The sequence below is a fragment of the Myotis myotis genome, unplaced genomic scaffold, assembly GCF_014108235.1.
Source record: "Myotis myotis isolate mMyoMyo1 unplaced genomic scaffold, mMyoMyo1.p scaffold_m19_p_19, whole genome shotgun sequence".
Lineage (NCBI taxonomy): Eukaryota > Metazoa > Chordata > Mammalia > Chiroptera > Vespertilionidae > Myotis > Myotis myotis.
This window is the reverse complement of record NW_023416323.1, coordinates 29,470,394-29,485,115: the sequence shown is the minus strand read 5'-3', so window position 1 is coordinate 29,485,115 and position 14,722 is coordinate 29,470,394. Positions and strand designations below refer to the sequence as shown.

The window sequence follows — 14,722 nt, the reverse complement described above, 5'->3', positions numbered from 1 at the left end:
TCCCTGTACAGGAGGCATCAAACCAAAATGCTCCCCCTGCTCTCTTCACCCCCTTTGAAACCACTGGGAGGGGGCAAAAGACATAACTGGGTGGTTCACTATGGATTTCACCATATTTAAAAAAAAAAAATTGCGTGCCGTTATGAACCCCCTTCCTGAGAAATCCCGTGTTTCTCCCACTTCAGTCTTGGTCTGGTGTATCCATCTGCTGGTTTCACCCCTTGCAGGGAGCGGGGCCTGAGCTGCGCATTGGGGTGTTTACCGTGTTTAAGTGAAGCGGAGTGAGGTGGGGTGCCCCGGAAGGCACTGGACTCGAGAGACTGACGATTGACTTTGTACACAGAGTCCTACTTAGTAACTGGAACCATTGTCTGTTGCTGCGATGACTTGAGTTGGCGGTTACCATCCTGTAAGATGTTTTGTGGGCAGTGTTACCTGAAGTAGTTTGAAAAGTGTAGCTGAGTGTCAGAAGGTGTTATCAAGAGATGATGATGCTTAGAGGAGGGCACATGTGGTACAATTGGGTACTAAATACAGTCAAGACATTAACACCATTTGTGCAGTAATCATCAGATAATTTTCTATGAAACATGTTTTATGAAAATCTAAGTTTAGCATAGAGACCATTGTAGAGACAATTCAGCCTTCTTTCATAGGCAATAAGTTCACAAATATGGGCTTTAGCTCTTAAAAGTACATGGCAGTTATATAAGAGATGTATGCTATCCTTGGCTTTTTTTTTTTTTTTTAAATCATTCAGCATAAAAAGTACTTAATGCTTTTTGTGTTTTTCAGATTCTCTGAAGTTACACCCATCCCAGAATTTTCATAGAGCTGGACTATTGGAAGGTCAGCACAATGCCTTTTTAAAGCATATTGTGTGAGTATGCAAAGGCTTTCTCTGAAATGGAGTTTAAACGAGAAAGTGTGAAACTTTGCAAACTCATACAATGTAGTTTTCTCTTAAAGAGCCTGATCCTTCTTTTAGAGCAGCTGAATGTTTCAGTGGGTTTTGTTTCTGTGTTTGATGTGATTGTTAGCTGTTGTATCTGCTTTGAGAAGCCTCGAACTCCTCTTTATCCCCCCCAAAATCATTAAAAATTATGTGTTGGGTGATCTACCTTAGAATTCCAGATATTAATAAATAGCTTTTTACAAACAAACTGAATATGAAAAAGCTCAAACAAGATCATGAAACTAAGAGTGACACCAAACACATATTTAGTTTGAAAATTCACAACTTTTATATGCTAAGTATTTCAAAATGATATATTAATTATTTATTACAAAAGCATTGATGTCATTACTATTGCATTATTTTTAAAGATGAGGAAAGCCAAGTAATAGAGATGATGATTAAACTATGCTTAGAAGAAAGGGTTTTAGAACATTCTGGAAACACTAATATACTATGTAGAATAATTAAAACAACTGACCGATTACTTCAGAAAACTTTATTTGGTGTTGTTTTTAGCAATTTAAGACAAAAAAGGTTCTAGTTGTGTTGTGTTTGTAGTTTTTGAAGCGATTTCACATATATTATCTTTGACTCTTATAATCCTAGAATTGGACTTGCAAGGATATTCATTTCCCCATTGTAAAGATGAGTAACCTAAGGCTGAAATTAAGAGACTTGGTGGGGAGGGGGGGAGAGTCATACAGTAGCAGAAACCATGCTTTTTGTATTTTAGTTGGTGCTCTTTACCTAAAGCCAAGCTGCCATTATACAATATATATGTAACCCGTGCCCTTTGTAGCCCACTTAAAAAGGCCTAAATATTTAAGTTTGACTTAAGTGTAGGTGTTTGCTTTCTAAATGGTAGTCTGGTATAATGGAGAAAAATGTGAGTTTTGTAATTGAGCTTAAATTTGAATACCAGATTTGACTATTGATTAGCTCTGTGACCTTGGCAAATAATTTTACCTCTAAAAACTTGAATAGTCTATCCATAAAAATGTACATAATCACTTAAATTTAGTGAGCTAATGTGTACGAAAATGCTTATTGCATATAAAAGATTCTCAAATTATTGATTATACTTATAAGAAGCCCATAGATAAATATTAGTATGAAAATCGAACCTGGGACCCTTCAGTTTGCAGGCGTAGGCTCTATCCACTGAGCTAAACCAGCCAGGGCAATGCTGATCTTTCTTGCTGCTACCTTTTTTTCCTTAAAGATAGGAAATTAATATTTTTTTAAATTGAGTTATGGTTTGATATATAACATTGAATTGGTTTAAGATGTACAATGTAATGATTAGATATTTGTATATGTTGGGAAATGATCACCACAATGTCTAGTTAACTAGGTCGCCATGCATAATCATGCTTCTGCTTTTTCAATTTAATTTGGTGATTGCCTGACAGTGGGAAAGGGAAAGTCTAGCTATTTTTTAAAATATGTTTTTTATTGATTTTTAGGGAGAGAGGAAGGGAGAGGAATAGAGAGATAGAAATATCTATTCTATTTTTGCATTTTCCCTACCTTTAAAGAAGATAGTTTGTACATATTTTTTAAAAAAGATGATTTACAGTTATGGTGTTCAGATTTGAAGGCTAGGATTCTTCTTTGGAGTGCCTAGACAAAAAGTTCAACTACAGAGAAGAAGGTACCATTTCTTACACCTTCTGTATTGAAAAATATTTATTATGGCATGTATTGTTTGTCATATAAAAAAAGATAAAAATTAAACTAAGTGGAAGTATACAAATAAGATTAAGTAAGAGGTCATTCTAGAAATATAGAGATGTAAGATACCATGGTAGAAAATCAGATAAAACAAGAAAAATAAGCAAATTGGAAAAATCAAGTAATAAAAATGGGTTAAAAATTAAAGATGTTTTTAATAGCATGAATTTGATTATATGATGGATCTTAACTGGTTAAAGAAGAACTAAACACCAATATGATACATCCTAGTATGAATTATACATTTAATATTGGAAAATTTAAAAAGAAAATATGAAATATTACAGTGACTTAGGGGAAAATAAACTACTTTTTAAAAATATTTTTACTACCCATTACCTCTTTGATATAGTATAATGCATAATTATGCTTTATAGTTCACAAATGGAAATACTTGTTTTTTTTTAAACATTTTTAAAAAAATATATTTTCAGAGAAGACGGGAGAGGAAGAGAAAGATAAAAACATTAACGATGAGAGGGAACCATTGATTGGCTGCCTCCTGCACGTTGGACCGAGCCTGCAATAGTAGCAGTGTCTTACTGACTTTATGGAATATTTCTGAATTGCCATTAGGCCTGATTTATTTCTTTTCCTTGGGTCTGTGTTAGTAAGGTAGTTAGGCCAATAACTTTTTTACATGTGAATGTATGATGATATCTTATTGGAAAGGATTAAAAAAAATATTTAACATTAAAAATAATCTGTTGGATTCTTTTCTTGTTTAGTATCTATTAATCCATTGATATATACCTAATAAACTAAAAGTATCATTATCGAGATAATTATGAAAATGAAATTCAAACATGTGACAAAAATCATACCTCGTTCATCCGAACATGCAGAATTTTGGATATATGGCTGCAGAACTGGGCTTTTTTCTTTTTCTTTTTAAAATATGATTATATTAATTTTTGGAAAGAAAGGAAGGAAGAGGGAGAGAGATGAACACTGATGTGGCTGCCTTTTGCATGCCCCCTACTGGGTACTGAGCCTACAAGCTGGGCCTGTGCCCTGACTGGGAATTGAATCAGTGACCTCTCTGTGCAGAGGTGCTCAACCAACTGAGCCACACCGGCCAGGACTTTCCCAACTTCTTGCTTCTAGGATCTGTCTCTCTGATTTCCTACTATTTGTTTTTGTGCTTCTTTCTACTAGTAAACTCTGCTTTCATGATTTCTCTTCTATCCTAGAATTCTATTTTTTATTACATTAAGAGGATAGAAATTCATGTTTAATCAGATGGTTCTTGGCCTGCTCTTAATTGATTCTTGACTATACTGTAATTATTCCAGGAGTCCCCTAAAATTTGAAAATGGTAGTACAGAAAAACATTTTTTATTATAATTAATATAATATACAGGGTGGGGCAAAAGTAGGTTTATAATTGTTCATATGGAGAATAATACAATGACAAATAATAATACAATAATAAACTGTTTATTTGCCCCACCTTGTATAAATGCCACTTTTATTAGAAAAAGTTAACTCATCAGGTTGTTTTCTATTAAGAATTAACAGGTAGTTAGAAAAAAGAAAAGATCGAATTGATAGATCAGTTGGGCCCGATTAATGTAGTGACAGAGGATAGTCTTGTTTGCATTAGCACTCAGATAAAAGGCATTCTCCAATAGAAATGTTGCCTATTAAACTTATTGCCTTGTTGTTAAGATTTTATTTCAGGTTACATAAAGGAGATTCATGTCTCTCTTATTTGCTGTTTTAATAAAAATCAAGGTTATAAAAGGTATAATAAAAGGTATAACAAGGGTATAATACACTAATTATAAACCTATACTTGAATGAAAAGGTAGACATTTTCTTTATGGGTTGACTACAGATAATGATTTCTGCTTCCAAATATAAATAAAACCTGGTGTTGTGTTAAAGGATCTATATTTTTGATTATTTGAACTGAAAATGTGATTTTCAGGTACTTTTATTTATAATAACTATTGAAAAATAGACTTTTTTCTCTTCTTTTTTTAAAAATAATTTTTTATTGTTGAAAGTATTATATGTGCCCCCTTTTTTCCCCCATTGACCTCCTCCAGCCCACCCCAGACCCTCACCGCCCCATTGTCTGTGTCCATGGGCCATGCATATATGTATATAAGGTCCTTGGTTGATTACCTCCCACCCACCCACCCTCCCCCGCCTTCCCTCCGAGATTTCACACCCTATTCTATGCTTCCATATCTCTGGATCTACTCCGTTCATCAGTTTATTTTCTTACTTAGATTCCACATATGAGTGAGATCATGCGATACTTGTCTTTCTCTGACTGACTTATTTCACTTTCTTGCTTCTGTTTTTAATATAGTAGTCCCACCTTGTCCATGGTTTCGCTTTCTGGGTTTAGTTACCTGTAGTCAGCCACAGTCTGAAAATATTAAATGGGAAATTATATATGATAATTTATATACAATATATAAATTCTTTACTTAATATATTTTGAAAGAGATCATGTCCACATAACTTTTATTACAATATATTGTTATAATCATTCTATTTTATTTTAGTTATTGTGGTTGATCTCTTATTGTCCCTAACTTATAAATTAAACTTTCTCATAAGTAAGCATGTATAGGAAAAAAACATAGTAATGGATAGGGTTTGTTATTATCTGAGGTCTCAGGCATCCACTTAGGGGTCTTGGAACATAATCCCTCTTGGATAAGGGAGGAATACTGTATTTACTTGATACATCGGTGATGATTATTACTTCTGGCCAGCCACGAACCAGGATTGTGTCTTTCTCATTCAGAAACGTTACAGTTAGTCTTTTAGTACATTTGGTACTTGGTTTTGAAGGTAAGGAAAGAACAGAAAAGTTTCTAATGGTGAGCTAAGTTATTGATTATTCTTATCTTTATAGATTTACCTTTAGTTTAAAAAATCTGCTTAAAGCAACCTTTGTAGGACATGTTAAAAGAAGCAGTGTTAGTAGTTAAAGAGAAGAAAGAGTAATAAATCAGTGTTGTTATAATTGAAAACATTTTTGAGCAGGTATGAGTATCAGCATTTTATAGATGTTTTTCATGTTTTATTTTCAGAAAAATATTATGAGATAGTATTGATATCCCTACTTCATAAATGAGCAAACAGGAGATTTACTTCCCAAGGTCATATAGCTAGTGGAGAAAGCTGGAATTTGAAACCTGACAATTTTATCCTAGAATTTTTAGCTTATCCTGACTTTCTTACATAAAATTTATAATTAGTACTTTAAATAGGATTCTTTAGCTTCTATAAAGTAATGTGAGAAATTCTATAAGCCACAGTAAAAACCAGTGAAGAATATGATGATGACCCTTTGGGAGAATATTTTAACACTCAAAATTAGCAAATCATTGCCTAGCTTGATGGATGTCTTTAAGATTTAACTGAAGCACATCACTGGTTGAACCATCTCTGTCTTGGCTGATGATGGTACTCAGAAATAAAAAATAGGGCAAGGGTAAGCCATAACCTAAGGAGAATTACTTTAGAAATGGAGGATGCCATGGGGCTCTGATTTATTTTTATTTTTTAAAACATTTTTATTGATTTCAGAGAGGAAGAGAGAGAGAGAAGCATCAAATGCCTCCTGCATGCCCTGCACTGACTGGGAATCAAACCATGATCTCCTGGTTCATAGGTCAACGTTCAACCATTGAGCCACGCCAGCTGGGCAGAGCTCTGATTTTTTTTGGTAGTAATTTTATGGAAGCATAATAATCATTTTAACCTATTTCTGCTGGTATATTTCAGCGCTTAAGTTTGAGAAGAAATGAGCAGCAGAAAAAACATTAATAATAGAGCAGCGGTTCTCAACCTTTGGGTTGCCACCCCTTTGGCGGTCGAACGACCCTTTCACAGGGGTCGCCTAAGACCATCGGAAAACACATATATAATTACATATTGTTTTTGTGATTAATCACTATGCTTTAATTATGTTCAATTTGTAACAATGAAAATACATCCTGCATATCAGATATTTACATTACGATTCATCACAGTAGCAAAATTACAGTTATGAAGTAGCAACGAAAATAATTTTATGGTTGGGGGTCACCACAATATGAGGAACTGTATTAAAGGGTCGTGGCATTAGGAAGGTTGAGAACCACAGTAAGAGCCTTAAGAGTTGGTTTTATTTCTTGATATGGTTGGTCTTTGCTTCTGAACTTTCTGGAAATACTGTGTTAGGTATTTAAAAAAAAAGAATTTTAGTTCTAGTTTGACCTTGAGACCTTGTAGAAATTTGTGTAAGCATTCCTTTTCTTTGTCAGAGACATTATCTGTCTTGCTTAACTTAAGAGTTTTGAGGAAGAACAACTGAAATAATGTTAAAGGACTTTGAAAACTATGAAATACTATATGAATAGCAATATTTCGCATAGGCCCTTATTAATTTGCTTTGGTTTTTCTTTTCATTGTCTTCTCTCTTCCTCAGACCCGCACCCCCACCTTTTTTTTTTAATCTTCTCCTATGCATGTCTTGATTTTCTCATGGTATTCTACCTGTTGCTTGTTGGTTTTGCTGTTACTACTTCTGTCTTCTCTTTATCTCCTTTTTTTCAAAACAAACAAACAAACAAACAAACCATCTTTATACAGGTAGAGAATTACACCTATTTTAAGTGATCCTTGAATTTTTAACAAGTACATACATTTGTGTAATTACCATACACAAGGTACAGAACATTTCAGTTACCCCATAAAGCTGCCTCTTGTTTTTTTGTAATCAATTCTGCCCACTCCAGCCCCTCAGGCAAGTACTGATCTGTTTTTCTTATCATAGATTAGTTTTGCCTTTTTAAGAATCCTACATAATAAAAGGGTAATATGCAAATCAACTGAATAGCAGAATGACCAGTCGCTGTGACGTGCACTGACCACCAGGGGGCAGATGCTCAATGCAGGAGCTGCCCCCTGGTGGTCAGTGTGCTCCCACAGGGGGAGCGCCACTCAGCCAGAATCCCTGAGCCAGGCTCACAGCTGGGGAGCGCAGCAGCGGTGGCAGGAGCCTCTCCCTGGGGAGCAGGCCTAACCCATCAGTAAGACATCCCCCTAGGGCTCCCAGACTGCGCGAGGGTGCAGGCAGGGCTGAGAGACACCCCCCCCACCAGTGCACAAATGTTGTGCACTGGGCCTCTAGTTTCATATAAATGGATTTATACAGTGGATACTCTTTATTTTCATTGTTCAAGTACTATAACTTTCAAAAAAGGAAAGCTATTTTATAAAGGACAAAAGGTAACAAGACCTTTTTTAAAAAAAATATATTTATTGGTTTCAGAGAGGAAGAGAGAAGGAGAAAGAGATAGAAACATCAATGATGAGAGAGAATCATTGATCAGCTGCCTCCTTCATGCCCCCTACTGGGAATTGAGCCCGCAACCCAGGCATGTTCCCTTGACCAGAATCGAACCTGGGACCCTTCAGTCCGCAGGCTGACGCTTTATCCACTGAGCCAAGTCGGCTAGGGCACAAGACCTTTTTTATTACCATATATTTTTATATTCTACAATGTAGCCAAATGTCTATTTAAGATTTTTGCCCATTTTTAAATTGAATTATTTGTCTTTTTATTGTTGAGTTGTATGAGTTCTTTATTTATTCTATATACAAGTCCCTTATCAGATATATGACTTGCAGAAATTTTCTCCAAATATGTGGATTGTCCTTTCACTTTCTTGGTATTGTTTTTTTTTTTTTTTAAATTTATCTTTATTGTTGAAAGTATTACAGATGTCCCTTTTGTTTCCCCCATTGATCCCTTCCATCCCGTCTTGGTATTGTCTTGATGCACACTTTTTTAATTTTGTTGAAATCCACGTTTTCTATTTTTGTTGTTGTGTTGCTCATGCTTTGTGTCATATTTAAGAAACCATTGCTTAATCTGAGGTCGTGAAGATTTATATATGTAGGGTGTTTTTTTGGTTTTGTTTTGTTAATCCTCACCCTAGGATATTTTTCCATTAATTTTTACGGAGAGTGGAAGAGAGAGGAAAAGACAGAAACATGGATGTGAGAGAAACACATGATTGGTTGCCTCCTGCACAAGCTCTGACCAGGGACAGGCCAGGGAGGAGCCTGCAACTAAGGTACATGCCCTTGACCAGAATTGAATCTAGGACCCTTTGGTTCACAGGCCAACACTCTATCCATTGAACAAACTGACTAGGGCTGTATGTTTTCTTCAAAAAGTTTTACAGTCTTGGCTCTTACACTTAGGTCTTTGATCATTTTGAATTAATTTTTGTATACGGTGTGACGTAGGGGCTCCAACTTAATTCTTTTGCATGTGGATATCCATTTGCCCTAACACTATTTGTTGAAAATACTTGTTTCCCATTTAATAGTCTTGGTACCCTTGTTGAAAAATCAATTGACCATAGATATATGGGTTTATTTATGGATTCTAAATTCTTTTCCATTCATCTTTATGCTCATCCTTATAGCAGTATCATATGTCTTAATTACTATAACTTTGAAATAAGTTTTAAAATTGGGAAGGATGAGTCCTCTAACTTTGTTCTTCACTTAAAAGATTGTTGTGGCATTGGGGGAGGCTGGGGAGATGTGAGTGGGGGAAAAAGGAGACATATAATACGTTAAACAATAAAGAATTTAAATTAAAAGAAAATATTGTGGCTATTCAGAGTCCCTTGAATTTCCATTTGAATTTAGTATCAGCTTCTCAATTTCTTCAAACAAAAAATGAGCTGTGATTTTTAGTAGGGATTGCATTGACTTGATGTATCAGTTTGAGGAGTATTACCATCTTAATAATACTAAATATTCCTGTCTATGAACATGAGATGTCTTCCTTTTATTTGGGTCTTCTTTAATTTCTTTCAAACATGTTTTATAGTTTTCAGACTATAAATGTTACACTTGTTTTTAAAATATTTATTGTAAAGTATTTTATTCTTTTTAATCATTGTTTTAAGTGGTAATAAAGTTATGGAAATAATTTGAGGATAGGTCTATCAAAACTTAGGAGAGCTTTAATTTTGAAGTCGTAGATTATGCATGTATACAGGAAAAGAGACCCAAATCATGCTAAGGTAATTAACTACAAAATAGCCACAGAATTAAAGCTGCAATTAACCATAAGAAACATTTAGTGAAATCAGTTTTGTTTTAAAAGTTATACTGGATGGGGATTTTCTCAATGGCAGCGACTATACCTTGCATTCTCATAGCATCTGGCACACACGTGCTCGATACCTGAAATGGGCTTAATATTTATTAAGTAAATGAATAAATGAATGACTATCACATCCAAAAAAGAAGGAAGGAATGGTATTGGAGGTCTGAGAGAATTGTGCTCTAGTTACTAGGTGTACCGGTTAATAATGCGAATTTTGTAATCAAAGAAAACACGATAATTTCAAGAGAAACATCAAAAGTGCTTTATTCAAAGTAATGTCCATCACTAGCTACACATTTCCCCATCTTTCAGGTAATTTGTGGATACCGTTCCAATAGAACTTTCCTTGTTTTGAGGCAAATCATTCAGAGACCCAATTTTCCACTTCGTAAGTTTTGAAGTGCTGCTCAGAAAGTGCATGTGCCATCCATAGGAACAAGTTGTAATCTGAAGGAGCAAGGTCTGGTGAATACAGCGGGTGGGTTAATACTTCCCAGGCAAGATCTTTTAATGTGTCTTTAACAGGTTTTGAAGTGTGTGATGGTGCGTCATCATGAAGCAAAATTACTTTGCTGTGTCTTCTGGCCCATTCTGGTCATTTCACGATCAAAGCGTGGTTCAAATTGATTATTTGTTGTCGGTAGCAATCAGTATTAACGGTTTCACCTGGTTTTAGAAGCGCATAATACACCATACCTTCCTGATCCCACCAAACGCAGAGCATTGTTTTCTTTCCGAAGCGATTTGTCCTTACAATCAATGTTGATGGTTGACCTGGATCAACCCATGATTTTGTGCCTTTGGGATTCTCAAAAGAAATCCACTTTTCATCGCCAGTCACAATTCGATGCAAAAAAGACTTCTTTCGTGCCGTGAAGCAACATTTTACTGATGACTTTTCGGTTTTCCAATTTGTCTTTCGTTCATTTGATGTGGCACCCATTTTCTTTCCTTTAAAATCTTTTCCAATGCTTGTAAACAATTGGAAATTGTTTGCTGAGCAATATTTAATCTTTCTGCAAGTTGTTTTTGAGTTTGACACTCATCTTAATCCAATAATGCTTGTAATTGTTGGTCTTTAAACTTTTCGGTTTACCTGGACATTCTTTGTCTTTCACATTGAAATCATTGCTTTTAAAGCATTTAAACCAGCGTTCACAAATATCTTGAGATGGAGCATGTTCACCATAAGCTTCCTGAAGTATTCAGCAGCTTTCTTCAAAATAAAGTTGAAGTATTCAACTTTTCTTCAAAATAAAGTAATGAATTAAAACTTACCACAAATGCTCTTTTTTTGGCACAAAATTCAACATTTTTAAGTGTAAAAATATCTTTGATGTTAACACCTTCAGCAAATTTGACATATGAAGTTTTGAAGCTTGTTGTCAATACAACAAAATAGCATACATATCAAATTGCATATAAACATGTGTAACTCCATCTATTGAAAAAAATCCGTCTTATTTACTGGTACACCTAGCATATACAACCATGTAGAAAGCTTCATTTGATATAATAATTGTATTAAAAGAACTATCGGTGGGAATCTAGGCCTTTAAAGAACTGGAGCTACTTAGTTTGTAAAGATAAAAATCTAAGTAATTAAGATGAGAATGGAGGTGGATTTGTTCACTAATCCATATAATAAAAGCCTAATATGCAAATTGTCCCCTCCACCTGGAGTTCGACCATGGGACGGGGATGACTGCCCATGGCCCCTCCCCCTGGCCAGCCCCTGCTGGCAGCCAGCAGCCGCTAGGGACCCTACCCATGTACAAATTCCATGCACTGGGCCTCTAGAATTCAAATAAGAATGTTCTCTTGAAGCATGAAAGTGGCAGCTTAGGACAAAATATATGACTATGTAATATAGAGAGCAAAAGTTCTCTTAAGAGAACTTATATTACAGACTGGAAAAAAAGAGACTCTAGAATGGTTAGTTAAATTAATAGTAATAATACCACCAAGGGTAATTGAGAAAGCTAGAGATGTGACCTTAGTTTTGTAGCATAAAAAAATGTCTGGCACCTTTATCAGAAAATATAAATTTTCCCAACAGGACTTTTTTTCATCTATATTTGGGAGGATTTTTAGGGAGAGGTGGGTCTTAATTTTAAAAAGGGTTTTCAAAAGTCTGTGCCCCACAGAACAGAATAATCAATTAATAGGTGATTATGAAATTGGACATAGAACTATTTGCTCAATACCATCTCAAGTCTTTTACTAGGATACTTTTCCCAAGATTTTTAGTAGAGTGAAGTGGGGTATATGTGTGGGTATATGTGAGGATCACTCCTGTCAAATCCCAACCCACAACAACTATTAAATTAATCTTGTAATTTTTAACTGTCATATTCTAGGAACAAACTTCACTTTAGAAACATAAGTCAATGGGAAGTAGGACTTAACAGTATTATTTATAGGTAGATTTTTAAATACATATATCTATCTATTTCATGCAGAAACACTACATGAAAATTTTTTAGCTTTTAATTTCTGCACAGTTCTAAGAGTAGTGAGTGTAGCATTTAAAACATTGATTAGGGACTATCAAGCTTGTGTTTTCCACTACTTTTGGAATAATTGTGTTGAGAGTTAATTTTAAACATTTTATTTTTATGCTAGGAATTAATCTTTGAATTGTGTAATTTTAAATTAATTAATTAATTATTTAATTCTCACCCAAGGATATGTTTCTTGATTTTTAGAGAGAGGAAGGGGTCGGGGTTGGGGGGGAGACATTAACGTGAGAGATAAACATCTATGGGTTGCCTCCCATATGTACCTGACGGGGATCCGCAACCTATATATGTGTACTGCATGGGAATTGAACCCGCCATTTGGTGTAGGGACAATGCTCCAACTAACTGAGCCACCAGGCCAGGGCTTGCATGAGGAGATTTTTAAGTCCAGAAGAGTTGGGGGGTGTTTGTTTGGAGTTTTGTTTTTTTGGTATTTTTTTTGTCATTTTACTCCTATGGTTGATACATTTTTTATAATTGAAGAAATATCTTTGAGATATAATTGATATATTAACATGTGTTAGTTTTAGATATATAACATAATGATTTGATATATGTATATATTGGGAATGATTACCACAGTAACTTTAATTAACATCCATCACCACATATACTAGTAGTTACAATATTTTTTCTTGTGACAAGAACTTTAAACATATATTTCCTTGGCAATTTTTAAATATACAATGCAGTATTGATAACTATAGTCACCATGCTGTACATTACAGTCCCAGAACTTATTTCTCTTATAACTGGAAGTTTGTACCATTGATCACCTTCGCCCATTTTGCCCACCCTCTTCTGCCCCAGCCCCCTGCTTCTGGCAACCATCAATCTGTTCTCTGTATTTGTGAGTTCAGTTCTTTACTTTTTGTTTTTTTTAGATTACATATATAAGTGAGATCATACAGTATTTGTCTTTGCCTGATATTTCTTATGTGACACACCCATTTAATAGAAGAATATTTGACCATAAAAAGGAATTAATTACTAATACATGCTACAACATGAATGTGAAAGCATGCTAAGTGAAAGAAGCTGATCATAACTATGTATTGTATGATTCCATTTATATGAAATGTACAGAGTAGGCAAATCTATAGAGGCATAAAGTAGATAAGTGGTTCCTAGGGGTAGGTTGAGGGTTGGGGAGAGGTCATATTTAAGGGGCTTGGTTTTTTCTGAGTGGGGGTGGTGATACAAAAGTTCTAAAATTTATTGTTGTGATTCTTTCACAACTCTGGGAGTATACTAAAGCCAAGTACCATATCAACAGAGTGTATAAATAAAATGTGGTATATACACAAGTATTCCGCCTTAAAAAAGGAATGAAATTCTGATACATCTTAAAACATGGATGAACCTTGAAAACATGCTAAATAAAATAAACCAGACCAAAAAAAAAAAAAGGGGGGGGGTGGAAATATTGTATGATTCCATGAGGTATCTAGAATAGAGATAGAAAGCAGAACAGTGGTCACCAGTGAAAAATGTGAAGAGGGCAATGCGGAGTTATTGTTTAATGGGGCAGAGTTTGTTTTAGATGATGAAGTTCTGGAAATGGAAAATAGTGATGGTTGCACACAACATTGTGAATGAAGCTAATGCCATTGAATTGTATACTTTCAAAAATGGATACAATGGTGAATTTTATGTAATGCATATTTTTACATTTGTTAAAAACAGGCAGAATTAATTTTTTAAATTGGAGATAATTGTGTGGAAAGGAGGCTATTTTCATTTTTCCTTTTAACAGAGTATATTTTAGTTGTTTTAGTCCTTTATGGTTTTCTTCTATTTTTATAAAGTGTGAATTTGTCTTGTTTTCTACATGGGACCCAAAATCTTTTTTTTTTAAATATATTTTATTGATTTTTTACAGCGAGGAAGGGAGAGGGATAGAGAGTTAGAAACATCGATGAGAGAGAAACACCGATCAGCTGCCTCTTGCACACCCCCTACTGGGGATATGCCCACAACCAAGGTACGTACCCTTGACCGGAATCGAACCTGGGACTCTTCAGTCCACAGGCCAACAACGCTCTATCCACTGAGCCAAACCGGTCTGGGTGGGACCCAAAATCTTTAGCTTTAAATGTAAGTGTGATGACTTAAACTCCACTGAGTGTCCAACATCTTGGATAATCAAAACAAATTTTTGTTGAGCCAGACTAGACTACAAATGACTTTGTGAAAAATTCATGAAGTAGTCACATTAACCTCATTTAGATTGGAAAATTTTTTACTGTTAATATGCATGTTGATTCATTTTGTTGATTTCTGGAAAGCAGATGTTTATATGGCATTTAATAGGAGCAAGAGGATTGCAGTTTTCTGATAAATGTCACAGAATTGTGGCAGTGA

At 34.9% G+C, this 14,722-nt stretch overlaps 1 protein-coding gene across 6 annotated transcripts in view; it reads left to right on the top strand.

Moving 5' to 3' along the window:
* The window catches only part of NFAT5 (nuclear factor of activated T cells 5), a 121,505-nt gene that overhangs the window by 1,621 nt on the left and 105,162 nt on the right, over nucleotides 1-14,722 (top strand). For 4 of the 6 annotated variants that reach the window (XR_004973629.1, XM_036346126.1, XM_036346125.1 and 1 more), the window contains exon 2: nucleotides 796-849. The exons of the other annotated variants lie outside the window; for them this stretch is intronic. Coding sequence is in view for 3 of the 4 variants with exons in the window: in XM_036346126.1 (XP_036202019.1) it covers nucleotides 796-849 (54 nt within the window). In the remaining variant the exon portion in view is untranslated. The remainder of the gene's footprint in view (nucleotides 1-795; nucleotides 850-14,722) is intronic. 6 annotated transcript variants of the gene reach the window in all.